Genomic DNA, 24189 nt, shown 5'->3' on the forward strand with positions numbered 1-24189 from the left:
CAGAATACAGAGCTATGGCACAATCTGTGTGTGAAATAATGTGGATATATCAATTATTGACTGAAGTAGGACTCAAAATTTCAATACCAGCAAAACTATGGTGTGATAATCAAGCTGCTATTCATATTGCATCGAATCCCGTGTTCCATGAGCGGACTAAGCACATTGAAAGTGATTGTCATTTTGTTCGTGAGAAAATTCAACAAGGCTTGATCACTACAGAATATGTAAAAACTGGAGAACAATTGTGGGACATCTTCACAAAAGCTTTAAATGGAATCCGAGTTGATTATCTTTGTAACAAGTTGGGCATGATTAATATCTATGCTCCAACTTGAGGGGGAGTATTGGTTATAAATATTTGTTATTTTTTATAGGTTTTTCCTAGAATAGGCCCTAAACCCCTAACTATAAATAGGGCCTTATATCTTGTATTTGGAATAAGATTTATTAAGTTATTTTGATAACAGTGATAAATGTATACCAAATAGAATCCTATACTAGATGTTTCATATCTACTACAAGAATTAAGAATACTAGCTCCAGGTAGGTAGTAGCCTGTCATGCAAGAACTGTATCAATAATTAGTAATATCAATTCCCGTGCCTCAAAGAAAAATTAATAATATTGACTTACTGGAGGTTGGGTACCTTGAAAGTGGCCTATTGGCTCCAATTCCTGAATCATTTAAGACCTTGATGCACTTAAGAAAAACATGGAAATTATGGATTGCTTCGTCTGTTCTACATAAGAACACAAATTTATTGTTTTGACAATTTGATTCGTTTGATATTGTTCCTGTCGAGATCGGCTTCTGGACCCGTCACTGGACCAGTCAGCGTGGGGGTCGATTCTGCGACGAAGAGGGAAGAGACCACTGCCGGTGGAGCCTGTAGAGAGACAACTGAAAATGAGAGTCAGCGAGGCGCCGAGAGGGAATCCCGATCGGCCACTCCGACGCTTAAGTCAGAACAGTGCAAGAAGAGTAGAAGGCTAGAGAGTGCGTAGAAGATTGTAGGGTTTTCAGAGAGCGTAGAGAGAAAAGAAGTTCATACCTGAGGAGTTTATGTAGCCCAGAGAAGAGGACGCATACGTCCCATGCAATAAACAAGAGAGAGTGCTGATTGAGAAGATAGCTCTTCCCAATCCGTAATTATCCCTAACAATCCTTAACTATTCCACTGTTTGATAGGACCGATTGCCCTCCCTTAGCGGCTAGGCGCATGGACTCAGAGAGAGGTAGGGGTACTAGACCTCAACCTAGCGATTACTTCCTTCTTTAATGCCCCACACGCGCGAGGATATCTTCACGGAACACTCAGTGAATTAACCCACTAAACTAGGAATGCAAACGAATCGAGTCGGCTCACGAGCTTTTCAAACCAGTTCGAATAATATTTAATTCGTATTCGAAATTATCAAATTCGAACCGAACTTGAACATGTTTGATAATTTTTCGAGCTGAATTCACATTTATAATATTATGTTCGACTATTCGTGAGCCGCTTAAGGTAAGGTTGCTGCCATGTGACCTAGAGGTCACGGGTTCCAATGCTGAAAACAGCCTCTTGCCAAAGGCAAGGTAAGGCTGCGTACAATGGATCCTTTCCCCGGATCCCGCATGACGGGAGCTTCGTGCACCGGGCTGCCCTTTTATTCGTGAGCCGCTCACGAACTTTTATTTAATTTTATTATATATTTATTATTTTCTATTATATTAATCAAACTCGAATAATTCGAATTGAACTCGAAAAATGTAAGATATTTCAAACTAAAATTTGATTATGCTCGAAATAAGATTCGAATAATTCGAATCAAATTCGAACTCGAATCATATTTCAAATCAAATTTGAGCTAAAATTATTAATATTTTCCAACTTCGAATCGAATTCAAATATCATTTATATATTTCGTACTTGAATTCGAATATCAATATTTTTTATATTATTCGATTCGACTCGTTTGCACCCCTAGACTAGACTAAACGGATCAAATTTGATTAATTCATAAATTTATTTTTTTAAATATCAATTAATTAATTTAATCGATTCCATCTCGATTTTAAAAATTCAAATTCTATTAAATTGACTAAACTGATAAATATATAATAAGTGACTGTTACACTCCTCAACATATATGATATTTCGAATGAGTTATTAGTTATTCAAGTACTATAAATTTATTTATCAATATTTATGATGGATAAATAATGGACAGGATTATACTCAATAGAAAAATATCAAGTAATAAAAGAATCAGGACGAAGCTTGGATACCTAAATTAAAAAAATGCTGTGAAAATTCTTAAAGAAATTCCAACTACTGTTTTTTAAAATTATTTTTTGCTATCTTTCTTTTTCTTTTTCGTTTCTTCTAATGCAGGAAGCACTTGTTATACAATGAAAGCTCCAACTCTTGGGATCCTTCACTCTCTAAGATGAGTTCCTTGTTTTGCAGGTCGGCACAGTAGCACAAGGGTTTGGAGTCCACAACTGTCTTCCTTTCAAATGTAATTAATTCATCAACACTAGCAGATTTTTATATTTCTATGCTTCTCTGTTTGCTTGGTTTATGAACATGATCTGAATGATAAATGATTCATCAGGTTTTCTCCTGATAAATATCATCTTCTTATATGATTCTTGCACACATGAATCTTATTGTATATATATGGACTATGAGATAAACCTCCCTTTTTTGGAAACCAGAAAACAAAAATGATAAATTGTATATAGATGGAAGCAAGTAATCAGAAGGTTGTTATGGTGCCAACCCCATGTAATGCAAACAAACTGCAGCTAGTCCTTCAGAAATCCTGGTAAATCTAGTTGTTCGATACCGAAAGCTCTTTTTCTGAAGCAGACACGATCACCTTCTGCGGCTGCAATTGAACACAATTGGTCGATCGGTCAATTCACTTCGCGAATACCTGACTAAAGGATTATGAGAAATACTCACCGCGGCCAACTCATTCTCATGCTTTGGTATGAATGCAGTGTCCACTTTTCCGTTTCTGAAGTCCTGTTTTATATAAACAAAGATGAGAAATGACGAGAATTCACTACCTGAGTTATATTTTGACGATTCATATTTTGCATAGTACCTCAATGTCAAGGATCAACTTATGGTACTCAATAGTGGTAGGTACTCCTGTTCAAGGAAACAAAAATACTAACAATCTGTTACTCGAAACATATATGAAAAAGAATAGACTACTTCGTAACAGATTACTTAACAAGTTGTTCCTTTTAATGTTGCCTTGTGCTGTAAAGCTTCAGCTCTCATACCATAATGGCAACAAATTTCAAAACTTTAAACTCCAATTTTCACGACTAAGGATAAATACAACAACAACAACTACGCCTTTATTCTACTAAATGAGTTATCGAGGCGGTGTTTCACTTGAGTTTTATTTTAGGCACAGTAATGATTAGAGGATTGGAGGTAAAAAGTAACACGAAGGTATAACATAAAAAAAGAGAAGTTCGTTGTCTATTCCAAGAATATTTATCAGCATGCCAAGAAAGGGAATAACAGCTAGAAATGTAGAGGCAGAAAACTTGAGATTGGTGAAAACATTTTTCTCTTCCAAATGAAAATAAAGTGTGAAATGAAATCATTCACAGACACGAAAAACCTTGTCATATTCTCTGATATATTGTGACAGCTTGGTGTCATTGCTTGATGAAAAGCAACAACAACTCAATGAGTTTGTCAAGTTTTGATTCAGTGATGGTTTGCTAACCTGTGATAATGGTGTCACTCAGGGCCCTTTTCATTCGTTCTATTGCTCTCTCCCTGGTTGGTGCCCAAACAATGAGCTGAATTAAAATAAACCAAATTGTGAAAACTACAGGAAGGTATGATATCCACAATCCTTGTATAAGACGAGTCAGGACTAGAGAGCCAAGAAATCTTACAACAGCCAACAATAACCACCTTAACAAAACAATAAAGACAAATTAGTAAGGCACCTTCCCAAGTAAGGAGTCGTAGCTTGGGGGAACCACGTAACCTGGGTAAACATGACTATCCATTCTCACAAATGGTCCTCCAGATGGCAAGTATGATGTGATTTTCCCTGCAATTTGCATGAGATCATAGAGAAGCTTTTTTAGAATACAACAATTTGATATAAACCAGTTCAAACTCATATAGTTTCACAGGTCGGGGTGGATGAAGAAAACTTGGGTTTGAAACACAGCTGATCTCTAGAAAAATTGAACAGAAGGTGAACAAAAATCGAAGAGCTATTACTATACTTATTGAGTTCTACTTTTCAATTTATTAGGTGGTATTTTCCAAATAACTAATTAAGAATCAAAGGGCAGCAGAGTACCAGGTCCTGGACGAAACCCTTTGAAAGGGTCTTCTGCATTAATACGGCACTCAATTGAATGCCCTCTAAGAACAATATCTTCCTGTGTATCAAGCATACTATAATAAATTATGAGCTTAAGTAAATTGAGTTTGTAAATGAATAATAAAATGTATCGCACCTGTTTGTAGGTCAAACTTTCTCCAAGAGCCACACGTATTTGTTCCTCAATCAAATCAGTTGAAGAAATCATTTCTGTGACAGGATGTTCTACCTGATTTTGGTTGGAATGACATTTAATCAATAACCTTCCAGGTCCAAAAACTAGCACATGCATAAAAACTGTAAATACCTGTATTCTGGTGTTCATCTCCATAAAATAGAAAGAACCTCCTTCGTCCAAGAGAAATTCAACAGTTCCTACACCAATGTAACCTATAGATGCAGCAGCTGCTACAGCTGCATCACCCATAGCTTTGCGTAGTTCTGGGGTCAAAGCAGGTGAAGGAGCTTCCTCTAGAAGTTTCTGGTTTCTCCTCTGTCAAGTCATTTCAGTGTACAAAAATTTAATTCTCTAAAGCCTTTTGTAGGCTATTTCATAACATACAAAATCCAATAACTATTCTAGAGCACAAAGTGCCAAAAAGTAGAGCAGACATCAATATTCACAATTTTACAATTAAAGTCATTGATAGTTTCTTAGTCAATTGAACACCAACCATATGCCGACATGCGGCATAAGATTCACAGCCACATCACCTAACATATAGGTGAATCAGCAAGCAACTTAACTGCATTGTGTATTTCATGTGACTCAAAGCAAAATTGCCACATTCAACTATAGCATCACCAAGGTAATACAAAAAGCCTAAAATATTGAACACAAAGCACTTTTATTTTGCATTTTAATATTCTACCACTTGAACCCATTTAAGCATTGGAAGATTTCACAATCAACAGTTTTATGAAGACATCTAGTGGACAAGATTATTAGAATTAAGATCCTATGAGGAATTTAGAGGATTTTGCCCATATGATCTTAAGATCCTATAATTTCACAAATATATTTTCATGAGAAATTGCATTTGATATTGATAACTTTTATTACGTGTTCTGCGTTCCGATATCTAGTATTAATGAGAACATTTGATACTTTGCATCATTCAAATAGCAAAAAGTAAATATATGAATTTTTGAAATATAACTACGAAGGCATTGTATTTTTTGCATGGCAAGAAATAAAAGATAAACGACACAAAAGTGATTATTCTTCTCAGAAGTTAAAATATAGTTGTCTTCATAGTGCCATGGTATGTCAAAGATGATTTATTTTCAAAGCATATTAAGCTTTTATATATATTTATATATATATATATATATATATATATATATATATATATATATATACGAGTTTGATATCCTGTGTGACAGCTCGGTGCGTGCTCGTGCGCGATTCAATCCCCGCCGTCCACGCCCGAATCGCGATCAGTGTTTCTCCTCGGACCTCCGTCGCTTCCCCGCCGTTGTTCACCGTCGGCCACCGGACCGGGGGCGATGGACGCGCCACTCGCCGGCGGTAAGAATATATATATATATATATAGAGAGAGAGAGAGAGAGAGAGAGAGATATTCAATAAGAATATATATTTAGGTCAACCTAAATCAACTTTTATTCAATAAGAATCAATATTGAAATTGAAACGAAACTTGTAAATCAATAAATCAAAATTTTCGATTCGATTTGTTTGACTCAATTAGGTTATTCTTGGTTTTGACAACCACCCTTGCGCATAAATGAGGTCACTAGATGAGTTTTGCATTTGTCTTATTAGGTTCCTCCTAAACAAATGAAAGAACTTTTCATTTGTTTTTAATTTCTATGTTACATAGAAATAAATTTCAATTTGTGATAGATGATGATAAGCATTTTTATTTCAAATACAGACTAATGTTAGATGTTAGATAGACATGTACATAATGATCTTGAGAAAACCAAGTAACATCACAAGGAGATATTTGGCTCCCGACAAATCAGATTATAAGTTGAATTAAATTTTATGAAGCTATGTATCTGCCAATTCATCAATATGCAAAGAACAATTTTTTTAAAAAAAAATCTATAACAGCATACTGAGACGAATACATAGAGGGTTAACCAAGAATTCTAATTGGCTTAGTAGATGACAACTTGAAACTTAGATTAGCATTTGAAATTTGAAAATATGAACTATGGAACATGCAAAAGATAGAAGGACCACAGGTAAATTTTCAGATTACTAAAACATTTAATAGTAGAATCACAAGTTGTCATCATCATCAAGCCATGTTTATTCAGAAGTAGAAGCACAAGTAAATAGTAAATGTGTGGGAAACATAACCTTTAAGCTTGAGTAGTAACAAGCTAATGAGATAAAAGACGAAAAGTTAAAACAAATATTGAACATAGAGAGGTATCTACAGAGGTTATCTTTATTGAATACATAAATTCAATTGAGCCCAATATGTTTTGGATCTGAAAAAATGTGATCGTGTCATAGTAAACAGGTTTAGGGCATACCAAGGGTTTGAGAAGAGTGGTTAACTCAACCATAGTTGATTGAAACATTAGCTTAGTTTCATGCTTAGAAATGTTTTAACAAGTACTGTCTTACATTTTACTATATTTAGGCATACTAAATATATTTACAACTTGACTTAATTTAATTAACAATAGACTTATTCTAACAATTTCAATATTGTTCAACGTAAAAAAGGCATATTATCCTCCAATTTAGACAAGATAACTTGAAAGTAATATTGGTATGGTAGCTTTAGGCAACTAAAAAAAAGATAATATATAAAAAAAGAATTATTATAATGGTATAAGGGCAAGAAATATTGAACGCAATTGCCTTTGTATGAAACATGGCAAATTATCCTCCTATTTTGATATAATTAAAAGAACACAATATTTGTGCAGAAGCCATATAAACGATAGTTTAAAATATGTACCTGAATGCTACAATCACGCTCCCCAAAATGGACAACATTACCATATTTGTCAGCAAGAACCTACGGAACCATGATAGAAAGAGAGGTTATATTGCATAAAAGTTTGAGATAAGTCATTGATGGTTAAAAAATTGCTTTTTGGATAAGCCATGAGGTGAAACTCTTAAGTATCCAAATCCATAATAAAACTCTGGAAAGAAAAATCCAAAGAAAAGTTAGGTTTCAGATTTTTTGTTTAATTATTTCTCATTATTATACAAATTTTATTTTTAAATTCAAATGTGCCTTCAACCAGAAACAAAACAACTCTGTCAGGTAGGCTTGTAGTTACATTGGGTTTGACACCCATAGTGATAGCTGCCGAAACATGGTCTAATGACATTAATAAATAAATTGAAGAATGAAAAAAGAATCATCTTGCGGGACCAAAAAATATATTCCATTACAAATTAGAATAATTTGATAAATAATTCCTTCACTAATTGCATCATTATTAATGCAATAGTTATTAATGTATCAAAATAAATATTTTTGTTGAGCTTTTAAAATTAGTGATACTATTTTTTCATCCTTGTTTATCCATCATTTTCCAATAGTATGTCTTTTCATCGCAGTTGACCAAATTCAAGACCTTTCTCTAGCATAATGGACCTCAAATTTGACATCACAACCAAAAACTGGTAAATAAAGAGAGTTTCTTTGTATTTATTGTTAACTAATAGATGGCCAATGAGATTAAAAAAGTCTACAGATGACCAACGACTAAGAAAGTTGTGAGTATATCCTGGAACCATGAAATTTTGCTAATTTCAAAGAATGGATGATTGGAAAAATAAATATTTGGATAAATAAAAAAAACTTTTTCTCTCCTGTATGCAATGTTTTCAGGATTGTATGCACATGGAAAGAAATATCCAAGTCCAGAAGTTCGACTTCAATGCATTAGAGCAACCAAAAGAATATTAAAAAAAATGGCAAACAAATTTCCTGTACACAATTACACAAAGAAAATTGAATGTTTCTCCAATGATCATGCCTTTATTTTTTGGACTAGACAATACATGGATACCTTACCTGAAATTCAATATGCCTTGGATTTTGGATATATTTCTCCAAATATACTCCATCGTTTCCAAATGCAGCTGCTGCTTCACTCTTAGCTTGCTGGAAAGAACAAAGCATAAGGTTTAGACTTTAGAGATCAGATGATCATTACAGCTACATATCAATTCCAAGGATGAATAATAATGGGGAAACAGAATTATCATGATACTACAAGTTGAAACCAGATTGTATCACGTGGTAACTTTAGCCTTATGTCACAAACTCAAGTATCTTCTTACCTCAATGGAAGACTAGATTGTCAAAGTATATATCAACTTCAATCAATCGCATATTTTACAAATATTAACTGTCCCATCAGAATTATTTCCACCAGTCTATGATGAAAAAGGAACTAGAAAACCAGTAACGGAAAATTTGCATTTGCATGGTTGCTTGATGCATTCTAATGAAACAGACAAACAAGATTGGCATTGACTGTACAAATCTGGCATAAAAAGTACCTGTAGCAGCTTCACAAACTCATCAGGTTCTTTAGCTAATCTCATTCCACGCCCTCCACCACCAGCAGTTGCCTAAGTGAAAGTAGGGAGAGAAAGAAGAGATTTAATAAAATAGCCCCAAAAGCCAAGTTAATTTCAAGATGGAAAAATTTTGAATTCAGAAGTAAATTTGTCTGATTCCAGAAGTGAGTGCTTTAGTTGTAATGAAGAATGCATGTGGACATCAAAGAAACTAGATCAGATTAAGTTGAGAAAAACCAAAATCAGGATTGTACAACTAAACAAATGTAAAACTGCATATTTTGTAGTGTTAAGCACTTTCACTCTATCTCATGAAAGAAAAAAAGTACCTTGATCATGACAGGAAAACCAATTTCATGGGCAAGCTTCACAGCCTCTTCTGTTGACTAAATTTCAAAAAATAGCACTTAGGGATCAAATCATTTGAAGCAGTAGCAATCACATCGAAGACACAAATCTGATGTCTTAGAAGTTCTACCTGCACAAGTCCATCACTTCCTGGTACAGTAGGAACACCAGCTTTTTTCATTGTTTCTCTAGCTGTAGATTTGTCACCCATTACCCGAATGCTGTCTGGCTGACAAAATAATGAAAAGGTTGGTTAATTTGTGCATAGCTGCAACATACATTAGCCAAAATTACATTTGATGAATCATTAAAGGGAAGTTCTACATCTGTCAGATTAAATATTGTGAACAGGCACAAGCAAGAAATGCCCATTATCAAGAAGATATGACCTTGTGCAAGAAAATTGTTTTGCTAAATTCATTAGAACTAGTTCTGTGGTTATACCCTTGAGCATTTTTTTCTTAGTTGCACTTGAAATCAACTAATAACACAAAACTACTCTAAAACCCAAACACCACAAGGACTAACCATCTAGAAAAATGGCTAAATAAATAGGGAAGAAAAGAAAAATGAAAAATATATGCTTTAGGCATTGTTTTAACAACTTATATTAGATAAAAGAATTGACGGATTTTTTAATGCAAAGAAACTGAGAATCTGTATGTCTCATGTTAATTGCCATCAATAATTTGAGGGGAATTATTACTTGGACTCAGATATGAACATTTGACAAGATTGCGGATCCAAATATTTGACATTGCCATTTCTAAATTTTTTAAAACATGATCAATGGGAACATCAAGTACCCACTAGGAATGACAGTGTCTAGTGTCTGAGTGCCGATATCTGAAAGACAGGGTAGCGTAGACAAAGAGTCCACATATATTATGACTCAATCTATAGGTAAAAGAACAACTTACATTTGGTCCAATAAAATTGACTCCGTGTCCTCTGCACATATCAACAAAGCGAGCATTCTCTGCCAAGAAACCATAACCAGGATGCAACATTGTACACCCACGACTAACTGCAGCAGACAAAACATTTTGAATGTGCAAGTACCTGCCAAAATATAAGATCAGACATTTATAGGTGTCCGAAAGTCTTCTATGCATGACAAGATGAACTGAAAAACTCCAGAGAAAAATCTATCAGTTAAACAATAATAAAGGAACACTTGTTTAAAAGCAATTTTGGTAGCTAATGCTAACAAGGAAAATCAGCACTTACGATTGACTGCTAGGGGCTTCACCAATACAGACTGCATCATCTGCAAGCCGCACATGAAGAGCATCCCGATCAATAGTAGAATGAACAGCTACACAAGCTATACCCATTTCATGCGCAGTTCGGATCACTCTGACTGCAATTTCTCCTCTATTGGCCACAATAATCCTTTCATTACGGCAAATTGCATTAAGCACTCTTCCATGATTTGTAGATCTTTTGGCCACATAAGAAGTTGGTTTTCTAGGATAATATACTTTGCAGAAGTTGGCAGCATGTCCCACACCAAGCTTACATTGTGAGCCTTTTATTCCTCCAGAAGGCTGAAGGAGCAGCCCCTAGTGTAAAAATATGAGGTTGTAAGGTGTTTAAATAATAAGTCAAGCATGTATGATAGCATCATTCCTTCAAAGGGTGTATGTTTCCACTCATACATACAAGTAACCGCAAATGCACATGCTAGGGAAATGGGATGCGCAAGAAATGGTAAATGGGAGATGAGGAATAGGTTTGATCAAGAACCAAGCTAGAACAATGTTTGTATGCACAACTAGTTTGGAGTTGATCATGACTGGAGAAATCCCACCGCGAAGATACAGCTAGAATCCTGAGAATCCTTGTTAAAAAGCACAACCTTCATATTAAACAACTAAGATTTATCATTAAGCTAAAGCATCCTGCTCGGAGATAACTTTTGGCTTCCTCAGCCAACCTATTTGTAAGATAAATATCATTATACACGTTATTAGTCACCCATAATTATGAGAACTTGGACAATAAATGATGAAAAGAAAGCCAAAAGACCTTTAGAGCGATAAGCTTATCAGCCAAAAACAATGCAACTATTCAATGAAACAATACAATATCTACAAACGCAATCAAACTGTATCGATTAGTGGTCGAACATGTGGGCTCAATACTCAGATTTATTTTCCTTTTTTAAAAAAAAAAAATTTGACAATTTGACCACCAGAACACCATTTAAGATTGTGTGCGTTAAACTATTAAGAAAGAATCACTGATTACTTAGAAAGACTGCATTCAAAGAAGTTCTACACTAAGTGTTACTTTCACCCGGATCGTCAAATGGAAATCATCAAATCGCAATCAGCAATAACTTACAGGAGAAGGAACCACAGGCTTGCTGACGAGAATGGAGTCCATGATCAACAAGAAACCCTACATTCATGAAAGGAATGCAAAATGAACCAAATCCTGACCAAAAAAAAAAACAAAAACAAACCAGAGAAACTCCGAGGATGCGCGGATCTGGCCAGACGAACCACCTGAACGAGAGCTGGGGATTGAGGGCTCGGGAGGCGGAGAGAGGAAAACCCTACAGCGCGGACCACCTGAACGAGAGCTAGGGATTGAGGGCTTGGGAGGCGGAGAGAGGAAAACCCTACATCTATTTAAGGAATGCAAAATGCACCAAATCCTGAACCAGGTCGTCGATCCCAGATCGATTTAATCAGGTGGTGAAACATTCCTAAGTAATTTATTTTTTTAAAAATTTATTATTAAAAAATAAATTTTATTTTTCTAACTTTTAAAAGAGTAAAATTAGTGATAAAATTTTATATTCAAATTTTGATAATAATTTTTTAATCAATAAAATTATTAAATTATTTAATCACATTATTAATTTTTAATTAATTTTAATTAAAACATCTAATTAATTTTAATTAATTTTGATAATAATTTTTTTTTGTAGAAAAAAATTTCCAATAAAAATCGAACAAATAGAATCGATATTTTATCGGTTAATTTGATTTTCAACCGAATTAACTAATTTTTTTAAATATAATAAAAAATTTATTAATGAATTAGGGATTTATAAATTTAGTTACTTAAAATTTATAAATTATTTTTCTAATTTAATTAATTTGATTAATTTAATTTAACCGAATAAGAAATTTTAAAATCGAAACCGAACCGAATTAACTGATTTTTTTTAAAATAACCGAAATTCTGAAATAACCGAACCGAATTTTTAATTTGGTTTGATTTGATTGGTTTATTCGGTTTAACTGACTTTTTACTCACCTCTAGTCGATCCCGGGATCGATTTAATCAGGTGGTGAAACATTCCTAAGTAATTTATTTTTTAAATATTTATTTTTAAAAAAATTAATATTAAAAAATAAATTTTATTTTTCTAACTTTTAAAAGAGTAAAATTAGTAATAAAATTTTATATTCAAATTTTGATAATAATTTTTTAATCAATAAAATTATTAAATTATTTAATCACATTATTAATTTTTAATTAATTTTAATTAAAAAAATTTTCTTTTTAAAATATAGTAATAGATATTATCAAAAATATTTTATAAATTATTTATGTATTGAAAAACAGAATTATTTTTTATAAAATTTAATATCCAAATACTTATTTTTAATTCTGAATTTATTATTTCTTTTAAAATGTTTAATTCTGAAAAAAAAAATATAACATTTCATATTTTAAAACAAATTCAAAACTCAAACATGCTAATTATAAAAAATATTCTTTTAAAAATAAGAGGGAAAAAATTAAAGGTGGTGATCATTTAAAAAATCAATTCATATTTAAAAAACTAACATACTTTACACTAAATAAATAAATAAACAAAGGACTCTATCTTTTATTGTTATGGAGAACGAGAGAGATGACAAGAACCTCATGGAATCACTAATAAAAGAGGAGGAGAATACCATATCAATAGACTAAAAGAAAAAAAATCACATAGGAACATTGATGTGTAAAAGAAAAGGTACGAGATCATCAACGACTACGAAAGTATATATTTTTTAAAAATTAATACAGAAAAATCTAATTAGATTTTAAAAAATAAAATTAACAACAAATAAATTTAAAATTAAAATGATTTTTTTTAAAAATAAATATAAACAATATTTAAAATTTTTTTAAAAATAGTACTGTGTGAGCATTTTTTTAATTTATATTGTTAGTCAATGGAAAATAAGAGAAACTAAAAATTAACAATGATAACACAACACAAAGGACCGTACATTAAGGAGAAACTAAAGTTCGTTTGGGAGGAGGTGACGGAAAGGGAGAGAATAATAAGGAAGGAGAAAGAAAATCTTTACCCATATTTGGGATAGAGTTAGTTAAGCAAGGAAAGGGGAAAGAAAGGTAAGCTTTCCGTTTGCATGTCTATGAATCAACATAATTTCTTACACTCGAAATTGAGATGTAAGGAAGGGGAAAGAAGGAGCAAGAAAACTTAAAAACCAATTTTACCCTTATGCGGTCATACCAAAGCTTATGATCTCTTCGCTCCGTCGCCCTCTTCCTTTCACTCTCGTTCAAGTTTTATTCTCGCGAAACCGATGCCGCTCCTCCGTCGTGACTTCCTATGGAGTCAGACGCTAGAGAAATTCCCCCTGATGAGTTGACATTTTCAAAAGGAAGAGTATTTTTGATATTTTATATATTTAACTTTCATTCCTTTCTTTTCCTCCCAAACAAGGTAACACATATTACATTAATGAATCTTTCTTTCCTCCTAAACAAAAAGAATATAAATACTTCTCTTCCTCTCTCTTTCCTTCCCTTTCCCTTCCTTCTCCTTCCATTAATGAACCTTCTTTCACCCCCATCCAAACAGAGGGTAATGGTGGTCTTTATCATCTTGAACATACCCAAGTTTTCAAGACACAAATAAATTTGGCCGACTTACTTTTCCCTCTCTATATCTCTATGTAAAGTATGTAATGCTGTTTCAAATGAAGAATTACTCTTTATAAATCACTCTTTATAATGATAAATTACACAACAAAAAGAGAAGAGGACTAACTGTTTACAAGGATAAATTATACGACGATAACAAATAATGAATCACGCTTTACAAGTATCTTCTTATCAACATATACCCACTTCTCATCAACAAAAGATTTCATAATATGCAAATAAGCACCTTCAAATCAAACTGAAACTGCCAGGAGCAGGCTGAGAGTAATTAGTTAAGGGATTACCAAAAGGGTTGGATGAGAAAGCTTGAGGATGAGCCAACTCCGGCTGGCCGTTCCAGGGACTCGTCATCGTCATGTTCTACTGCTGTAGGAGAAAATAGTGTTGCTCTTCCAAGAAAGCAATCTGAAGATTGGGTGGTGGTGAAATGTAGTTTGATGCAGCAAATGGATTTGTTGTACCATATATACTTGTTCTTTGTTGTTCTCTAGTTGCATCATCATACAAGCTCTCAAGGAGTTCTTTGAATCCACCAGCCTGCTAACCTACAGCCAAAAGATGTTACGAGCCAAATGAATGAAAGAATAAACAATGTGATTCCAAAGAAAAATTTATTACTTCGCAGGGAGAATAAGAGGATATTTGACTTGCAATATTAGCTGATAACATTCTATGAGTATTAGAAGGAATTTTGTGAGATATCTGCGAAATAATAAGTAGAACGAAAATTAGAAAAGAAGGAAAAGAAAAGGTTGACAAATTTGATGATTTCTTTCTCTGCGTTAACAAGGAGTGAGGCCATAAAAAGGATAAAATTGTGAGAGATTCACTCCTAAAGAGAATATTGACATTCATCTCCCCCTCTTGCCCTCACAATTAATCTGCCTAAAATGGACAGAGAATCGAAAGGAAAACTAAACTCACTAATTCATATTTAAACCATTCTTTCATCTCATTTCTCGTTTCCGGCATATACAACAAAATCTTTCTTCCTTTTAAGAAAATAGCCAGAGAAAACTATTCTTTTCTTATATTTTCTTCCCATCCTTCCACTTTTCCTCTTCAATTTCAAATTTTTTCAAGTAAACATAGTATCAGAATAAGGATACGAAATGACATACCAGTTTCACTTCAGCTGGTTGGTAAGTGTTCCTGCTTGCTGTCGTTACAAGTGCTAACTCCCATCCTGAAAGACCTGTGTATGTCTGAATGATGCCACCAGTAGATTTAGGTTTGGTATCACTACCTACAAGACAGTAGTAAAATAATGTTTAAATTGAATGATGCAGATCTATTTTATAAGTAAAGGCAAGAACACCTCAATCTAAATGCAATAGGAATCTACAACAACGTGAAATGAATAAGATCAAGTATGATTGCAAAGTAATGAAACTACCAGGTGAAGATAGTGCGAGAGCTAATGAATTACTATCTTCGAGCTGAGTAGCCATAGAAGTTATTTCATCAAAATCCTGCAACATAGCACAATTCCAGTTTCTTTTGATGCCAAATGATCAGAGAAGAAGATGTGAAAGTTACCAATAGGTTTGCTATTATTTCAGACTGAGTTGTAACATCTGGAACTGCCTCTGATTTTTCTACATGCTTAACTGATGAAGGTTTGGCCTCTCGTAAAACAAATTTCTCTAAACTCTCTTGTGAAGTTTGTTCTTCATTAGTTGACAAGTTCCTCTCTTGGGACTTTTGGCTCAATATCCGATATCCAAGGTGAATTTGAAAGTTTATAAATCTATTTTGATAGAATGGCAAAGTAAAAAAGAATTGTGGAACAGAAGGATTATCACTTGGGAAGAAATTAAGTACAGAATATGTAAAACTTCTATTGTTATTCATAAGTAAAAGACCAGATTGAGTATCTACTTGTCAGATAGACTGGATAAATTATGAACTTCTTCAAAATGAATAAGAGTTTCTATGACTTGCAACTTTATCATTGATCCTGGGGCCAGACAATCAAGAGGTCTTATAACCAACTGAACAGTTTTGGGGAAATATTGTGGGGAACTGGACTACCGTTGAAAATATGTTAGATTGGATTCTAATGAAACGCAAGCTCGTAACAAGAGGAGTGCAGAAGTAACTTGTCTTCCTTGTATAATAGAGCAAGGGATGCAGCATGGGTAGAAAATAATCGAATGCAATTAGAAAAATATGCCAATCTGATTAATCTCCTACTTAAATTATTTGACCTTCTAAATTACACACCAATTGCTACTTAACATCCCAAAAATTAAACAGTCGTTTAGACACCTACTGTGCCAATTAATGTGGCGGATTCTGTGTGGTTCTAGGTGGAGCGGAAAGTCAAGCGTCAAGGTGATCTGGCAAGTCAAGAAGGTCAAAGATCAGGATGATCTGGCAAGACAAGTGGTCCATGAATTAAGCCGTCATGAGTTCAGCTATGCTCATTCTGTCAATCAGCACAACCCGACCCGTAGCACTCGGGTCGAGTCGCTCGGCTGCTCCACCTCAGTAACTCTCCCAGATGGATCAGCATTGCCTGACTCAGCTCAGGGCTTGGTCATTCCCGATCGTCCTCAGGACCAGACAAGCTCTATCCCTCTCTTCTTCTTACTCTCTCTCCTTCCCTCAATTCCCCGACGCCATGACCTGACCCCACAGGCTGGGTTGGTCCAGGGCAGTTACTAAGCTGTCAAGGTTGGTCCCCTAGATCCTTGCCTACTCCCTACCATGATCAGAGGAAGGGGCACAATTCGCACGAAGGAGCTGCACGACAACGACGACACTGCTCTCTCGTCAAAGAATGCCCCCTGCGGCATCAACTCCATATCCCTCACTGTCAGTATATAAAAGCTTCGAGAGGTATGTGTTAAGGTATCGGTACTCTGCTTCGTCAAGCTCCAAGAGATGGCCAAGACAATATCCCTCATCGAGGAGAAATTCGCATGATCTCTATTGGACCCACCGACGGTGATTCTAATCAAGCCAGGAAGGCTTCTGTGCGACAGCTGGAAGTGTATTCTGTCGGCACTAACCAAGGAGATGTGCAAGGCCCTTCTATCAGCTTCGGGCCGCATTACTTAGAGGGAGTCTTTACTCCTCATGACGACGTGCTGGTAATCCAAACCACCATCGCGAACTATGATGTGGCTCGGGTATTTGTCGATACGGGCAGTTCAGTGAACGTCCTTTATAAAGACGCTTTTGACCAAATGCAAATTGATCGGGAGGAGCTGCGACCTATGGCGACCTCTCTATTTGGGTTCTCCGGACATGAAGTCCGACCCCTTGGACAGATCCAACTGCCTCTGTCCCTCGGGGAAGAGCCCCTACGACGAACCCGTATCACACTCTTCACAGTGGTGGATGCCCCTTCCTCTTATAATGTTATCTTGGGCCGGCCTGCTTTGAGCTCCTTCAGTGCTGTGGTTTATACTTTTCATCAGAAGCTGAAATTCCCAGTCCATAATCAAATTGGCTCAGCCAGTGGAGATCAGAATGTGGCTCGTAAATGCAATATCGATATGGTCCAAACTGATATAAGAAAGGTGAGAAGGAAGCATGCGACTGACGCTGGTTCGGTGATGGAAGTCTCTGCTGCCTCACCTCTTCAAGAAAAGGTGCGAGTATCTATAGTGCCCGAACATCCCGATTGGGTCACCTATATCTCAGCAAACTTGCCTCATGAGTTGAAGCAGCAACTGACCGAGTGTCTAGCTCAGAATTACCATGTATTCGCCTGGACTACGACAGAAATCACTGATGTTGCTCCTACAGTGATGGAACATAGGCTTAATATTCTTCCCGAGGCTCGTCCTGTTCGACAGAAGTGGCGTCATTTTTCGCTCGACCAGGACAAAATCATACGAGAAGAAGTTAGCAAGTTGTTGAAAGCGAGGCAAATAAGGGAAGTACAATTCCCGACCTAGTTAGCTAACGTGGTCCTGGTCCCCAAGCTCGGGGGTAAATGGCGGGTCTGTATCGACTTCCGGGACCTTAATAGAGCCTGTCCCAAAGACTGTTACCCACTTCCTCGGATTGATCAACTAGTGGACTCCACCGCAGGATATGAACTTATCTATATGATGGACGCTTATCAAGGGTATCATCAAGTTCCTCTCGCCTTAGAAGATCAAGACAAAGTTAGCTTCATCACTTCTGATGGCACATTTTGCTATACTGTTATGCCCTTCGGACTGAAGAATGCGGGCCAAAATGCAATGGAAGATCACCATGGAAACACTAGTACTAAGCAGGTTTCATGAATCATGACTAATTTCAGAAATAAGTATCAACCTCTTAGATTAGGTATAAGTGTAAGAGATCCTAAAACCAGGCCTAGTCTCAATTCATTCAAGTAATGCTAGCTCACTTCCTGCTTATGAAGATAAGAAAAGACTTATCCTTAAAGAATCAAACTACAAGCATCAAATTCATCATCTTAACAAATGCTAGCATTTCTACACAAGAACAAACATATGAGGTGTCTTGGTGATTTTGACATGTAAACTACCATGCATTTACAAAGCAAATTTCAAAGCAAATTGCAAAAGCAAAGTTCAAAGCAAATTTCAAAGCAAAGTACAAAAGCAAATTTCAAAGTAAAGTGCAAAGCAAAGCATGAAAGCAAAGTTCAAAGCAAAGTGCAAGCTATTTACACTATTTACAAGAGATTTTTTTTTTTTTTTCCCCCAGACTTGTTTCTTTTCATCTATTGTTTTCTTTGACATGGGTATAAGTTCTTCGGAAAAAAGGAAGATATTGGAGGGAATTCTGGTAGATTAGGCAATTCAGGGAGTGGGAGGTCATCAAACCATTCTTTAGTTCTTCTTAGATAAGCATGATATTGATACATATTATCAACTTGCTCCCCAATTCCTCTCATCATATCTCTAAAATCTTCTCTTCTTTTCCATTCCTCCTTTTGTTGCTCAATAAAATTTATGGCAAGCTCAAATAATCTCCTATCTTTTGCAAACAATTGTCTCAAATGATCAAACCGATCTTCATTCATCTCTTTTTGTTTTTCCAAAATGTTTTTGATAGTTTTATGATCGGTTTGTAGGGTATCCAAGATTGAATGAAAAGATGTGAAATCAAATGCATTCATGGGGGCTTTCTTAGTGAAGGGTTTAGATGAAAGAATTATGTTATCCCTTTGAAACACCTTCATCTCCACACAATAGTCTAGGTCTAGTCTAGGGTTCCCATTTATCATTTCTAAACTATCTAGATCTAGACCCAACATCAATGCCACTCTAGTGATATACCCCCCTATAATAATAGGACTCGTGTAATGTGGGCGTGACAAGTTTATTAAATGATTTAAAAAATGAAAACCAGTGTCAATATTTTGTTCTTTTATCATAGCCCATAAACAGAGGATTTCATCTCTACACACCACTTTATTATTTTCACCTCTTCCGAAAATGGTGTGTTTCATCAATAGAATCATGTATTTAAAAACAGGTTTAACCACACTAGATAATCTAGAAGAGGATGGATGAAACTGCCCCACATCTCCTAGATAACTCCAGATATCTTGTGGTCTAAAGTTTTCAGGTATTTCTCTATCTCCACCACATGGTAAATCGAATGTAGCGTTGAAATCGTTGAAACTCCATGTATAATTTTCATTAAATAATCGAAAGGATATTTCTCCATCCTCACTCTTGCTTTCAATTTCTAGGGTGCTAAGAAATTCTAATACTAGTCTTGGATAGGTAGGGTAATTCATTTCCATGAAGGATTTCCAACCTATCTTTACTAGCAACAATTCAACTTCATCCTTAAGACCCAACTCAATCAATGTATTCCAGTCTAGATATCTAGTGCATAAAATTTTTCGACAAACTAATGCATCAAATCTTTGTTTATGCTCTAGTTTATCAAAAGTAATGCCAAATTTCGATGTTATACCTTGAGTTCAAATGAGATCTAAGGGAAGAAAAGGGGAGAGAAATAGCAAGAAATGGAGAAAAATAGGGCAAGAAAAGGGAGAGGCACTCCTTTTCCATGATCTCTTCCTCATCAATGTATTCTTTTATTTCATGTTATTCCTTGCATTAACCGAAGGTGGCTTGAAGGGAATTTCAAGAGAGGAATTAAAAGGAATAAAAAATTACTTAAGGAGAGTTAAGTGATGGGAATTACTTAAAGAGTGGGGTTACAAAAAGGGGTAATAGAAACTCCTTTTTCATGATTCTTTTTCACCGAAATTTAGCATTTCTTCTTTCAATTCATTGTGGCCGAAGGTTTCATGGAGGGGGAAGTTACATGAGAGATGAATTAAAGAGAAAGGGGAGTTACTCAATGGAGTTAAGGGAGGAAGTTACAAACCTATACTCTTTTCTCCTCATTGTTTGCTTTCTCTCTTCATTTGGTCACCGAAGTTGCTTTCCTCTTCTTTTGTTTCATTGGTGGCCGAGCACTCTTGAAGTCTTCATCATCCACAAGGTTTCCAAGGGAGTGGATCTAGGAAGGAAACTTGGAAACATTTGGGAAAACAAAGAAAGAGTAAGTAAGTCTTAAGGTTTTGTTCTTCTTTTCTTTCTTTCTCTTATCTCTTTTGGCTGAGAGGTCCTAAGGATCTTTAAGTTCTCTAGGTAAGGAAGTAGGTCAAAGGCAAGGAGAAATATCAAAAAGGACAACAAGAAAGAAGGGGTTTTTATCTCCTTTTTGTTAGGGTAAACTCTAAGACTCTAAGAACCAAAGAGGTAAGTCTCCCTCCTGAACACATTTGGTAACTCTTGGACTAGAAGTTAATTAGATTCGAGTTGTCAGTAACTCATTTGATTAACGAACATACGATATCTTAAACACAGGGAGATTAATGTACTTGTAGTAAGAAGGAGCCCATATGATAATATGGGATTGGTGCGGTAGTGCAATAATGACTCTCTAGTGGAATGAGTTATTATTGATGGACTTAAGCTGTGTGTTCAGAAGGAACATGGGAAGCTTAAGCCCATCGGAGGCCAAAACCAATTCCTCCTCGAGGTCCCTACTGTAGCCTCTGGAAATCCTCAAATCCACCTAAGGAAGAATTCATGGAGACCTTCGGAAGAATTCTTGAAGACCTCTCGGAGACCTTCGGAAGAATTCTTGAAGACCTCAGAAGACCTTGGAAGACCTCCGGATGAATTCTGAAAGAAAGAATTCTGTGAGAAATTTCTGATAGGAAATTCTATTTATAAAAGAAAATTTCTGGAATTTTATTTAGAATTTTTCCGGAAAAAATTCGGATAAGAAAGAAATTTTTTATAAGAATTTCCGCTAAGAAATTTCGTCTCTTCTCGTACAAAATTTTATTATAAAATTTTGTAAATTAATTTTGTTAAATTAACAAAATATTAATTATGGAATTTCACTAAATAATTAGTGAAATATAATTAAAAAGATTTTGTTAAAGATAAGAACAAAATTAATAAAATGGAAATTTATTAAAAAGATAACTAATCTTATCCGATTAGATTTTATTAGATTTATTCTAATAAAATTTTATAAAAAGATTTATTTCTAAATAAATCTGGATAAGATAAGATTGTTAGAATCTTTCTAATAAAATCTTATAAAAGATTTATTTCTAAAATAAATCTAGATAAGGATGATTAGTGCTTGTAGTTAATATCCTAGGACTATTTCTTTTCTTATCTTCATAAGTAGGAAGTGAGCTAGGATAACTTGGATAGTCAAACCTTGGCCTGGTTTTAGGATCTTCTTTCACTTATACCTAATCTAGGAGGTTGATAGATTTCTGAAAGTAGTCATGATTCATGAAACCTGTTTAGTACTAGTGTTTCCATGGTGATCTTCCATTGCATTTTGGTTACTGGACCAACTCAAGGCATGTAAGCTCTTTTGGAAAAATCTTACATCCTTGATATAAAAAAAAACATTCTACCGTTTACAATAAAAGCAAATTCAATTGCAAAAACAATAAAAAGATGAAAAAACAGTATCGAGAGTGGAAACTTTTCATTTACCCCTTTGAGACCGAAAGCGGTTACTGGGGAAATAAATGATTTGATTCCCTTGACTTGAGGTAAGCCTTTGAGACCTTGTGCAATGGAAGATATGAACCAAGCCTATGGCAGGTAAGTGTCTAAGGCCGGGAACACTTAGGAATCCGGTAGCATGACGACTTGACTAGAAGTAAGGATTTTGATACCAAATGGATTTAGGTCACTTTTTGCACTTAGCACGGAGAACTACTTCTAGGCCATTGTTTTGATGATTTTGAGTTGCATGCTTACCATTACTCATGTTTGATAAGATTAGATTGTTGTGCTTAGGATATATAACTTGTTTGCATTGGTTATCTAAATCTAGACGCTAAGTTTTTGCTTGAGGACAAGCAAAGGTTTAAGTCTGGGGGTGTGATGTGCGTAGGATGTATATATGTATTTATGCTTTATTTGCACATCTTTCTGAGTTTATTGCTAAATTCTTGTGTGCATTGCATCCTGATGAATTGAGATTTTATTAATTTTAAATCGATTTATTTTTGGGCTTTTACATGAAAATTATTACAAAATGAATCGATTTAACCATATTTGTCCCATATTGCATAAATTGAGGCTTGATATAATTTTTATGATTTAATGGTGAAATTTTGGCATTAATTTGATTTTTATTGATTTTAGGACTAAATCGGACCCAACTCGAGCTCAACCGCGGTCAAATCGAGTCAAATTTATCAAATTGATCAAGCCAACATGGAGGACATGACTTGGATCGAGCCCGATCAAAATCCTGGAATTTTTTGGAAGCCCTAAGAAGCCCTAAAGCTCTAGATCAGTTCACCGTTGGATTCAAGATTGAATGGTCCAGATTCCTTGATTAATCAGCCGTATAAAATAGCATGGCTTATCGGTGAACAGTGGCTGCGCCTCCACTGTTCACCGTCTTCCCAATTCGCGCCCGACGCCGACCCCCTGTTCACCGACGTAACTCCCAGGCCAGCCCCGTCCTCCCAAACTTATCCCATTGCGATCCTTGATCAACGAAGAGTCTAACGCCGGCCGATTGGGTACTTTTCTGGCGGCGGGAAGGGCGCGACGGAGAGGGTTTCTCCGGCGATTCCAACCTCTGTTTCCGGCGTTTCCGGCGGCCTGCTGCATCATCCGCGCCCGAGGTCTGAGGAGGGGTTCTCCTTGCATCGTTGAGCTCGCTTGTATCACCAGCAACACCATCGGAGCATCGAGAAGCTGAGAATTCCAGTTCGCCATCCAAACAGCTACTGCACAAGCTGATTTTCACGGCGGAGAGGGTTTTTCCGGCGTTTTTCTTGGTTTGGGCAGCTAGAAAACACACAAGAGACCGACGTGAAGATTACTAGAGGATCAGTAAAGCTTGTTTGACGCCAAGCTGAGGAAAAGCAATCGGGAGAAGGGAAGGAGGATGTTATTTGCTGATTTCTGAACATTTCTGAACGTTTCTGTTTTTTCTGATTTCCATTGGTTTTCGAAAGCTTGATTCCGAAAGTTCCTGTTAATTAAATCCTCAGCAAACTTTATGAATTCAATTGTTAGTTTAAGGTCTAGCTTTTGTTTGAATCTTGAATCGTTTTAGAGCTTAATTAGATTGGTTTTGAATTCCTTGAAACTGTTCTGAAACTTTGAAAACACTGTGCCGTGCCAAAACCCTTCCCATATCATTCCCTTTGTAAATGTGTTTATTTAAGCTAGTTTAGTTTATGCCATTGCATTGCATGTTAGGTTCTCTTGGTTGAGATTTCATTTGAAACTTACTGTAGCGTGCCAACAATCCATTGTTTTGTGCCAACTTCATGCCAATTGATAGGTTTGCTAGATTTACAATTTGGTTTAAGCATTTAGGGTTTCAATAGTTCAGTTTTTAATTGTTAAATTAAACTCACTTGAATTTAGATTTCATTTGATTAACTTAGTTTCATGTAGCTTGCATTAAGATTAGCTAGGTTCAATAGTTTCATTCTTGATTAGTGAGTTGCATTTTCTTATCTACTTGTTAATTTTGAATTGCATTTTATTTCAAAAACCCCAAAAACCCCATTCAT

At 35.3% G+C, this 24189-nt stretch overlaps 2 protein-coding genes across 2 annotated transcripts; one reads left to right on the plus strand and one right to left on the minus strand.

Annotated features, from left to right (window-relative positions):
• Positions 1-2512: 2512 nt before the first annotated feature.
• Positions 2513-11890, minus strand: LOC141831558 (biotin carboxylase 2, chloroplastic-like). Its single transcript, XM_074718941.1, has 17 exons — positions 11756-11890; positions 11592-11648; positions 10473-10807; positions 10163-10304; positions 9373-9471; positions 9224-9280; positions 8874-8945; positions 8383-8472; positions 7309-7368; positions 4670-4855; positions 4499-4591; positions 4339-4420; positions 3974-4080; positions 3745-3820; positions 3103-3149; positions 2958-3020; positions 2513-2880 (listed from the first exon to the last, which is right to left on the minus strand). Exons 2-17 carry the CDS (start codon positions 11631-11633, stop codon positions 2824-2826), a joined length of 1608 nt encoding a protein of 535 aa, XP_074575042.1. The 5' UTR covers positions 11634-11648; positions 11756-11890; the 3' UTR covers positions 2513-2823.
• A 5205-nt stretch (positions 11891-17095) lies between these two features.
• Positions 17096-18079, plus strand: LOC141831769 (uncharacterized). Its single transcript, XM_074719172.1, has one exon. It carries the CDS (start codon positions 17096-17098, stop codon positions 18077-18079), a length of 984 nt encoding a protein of 327 aa, XP_074575273.1.
• The last annotated feature ends 6110 nt before the right edge of the window (positions 18080-24189 follow it).

Source organism: Curcuma longa, chromosome 7, assembly GCF_044706935.1.
Source record: "Curcuma longa cultivar G26 ecotype Majalengka, Jawa Barat chromosome 7, ITB_CL_G26_1.1, whole genome shotgun sequence".
NCBI classification, from domain to species: Eukaryota; Viridiplantae; Streptophyta; class Magnoliopsida; order Zingiberales; family Zingiberaceae; genus Curcuma; species Curcuma longa.

Bases quoted from the DNA above. Each gene is read 5' to 3' on its own strand.
- LOC141831558 (XM_074718941.1), bottom strand. From the start codon at position 11,633: ATGGACTCCATTCTCGTCAGCAAGCCTGTGGTTCCTTCTCCT. The intron at 7,369-8,382 runs GTAAGGTATCCA...ATGGTTCCGTAG, and splicing joins CAAGGCATATTGAATTTCAG to GTTCTTGCTGACAAATATGG. The intron at 3,821-3,973 runs GTGCCTTACTAA...ATTTTAATTCAG, and splicing joins ACGACTCCTTACTTGGGAAG to CTCATTGTTTGGGCACCAAC.
- LOC141831769 (XM_074719172.1), top strand. From the start codon at position 17,096: ATGATCTCTATTGGACCCACCGACGGTGATTCTAATCAAGCCAGGAAG.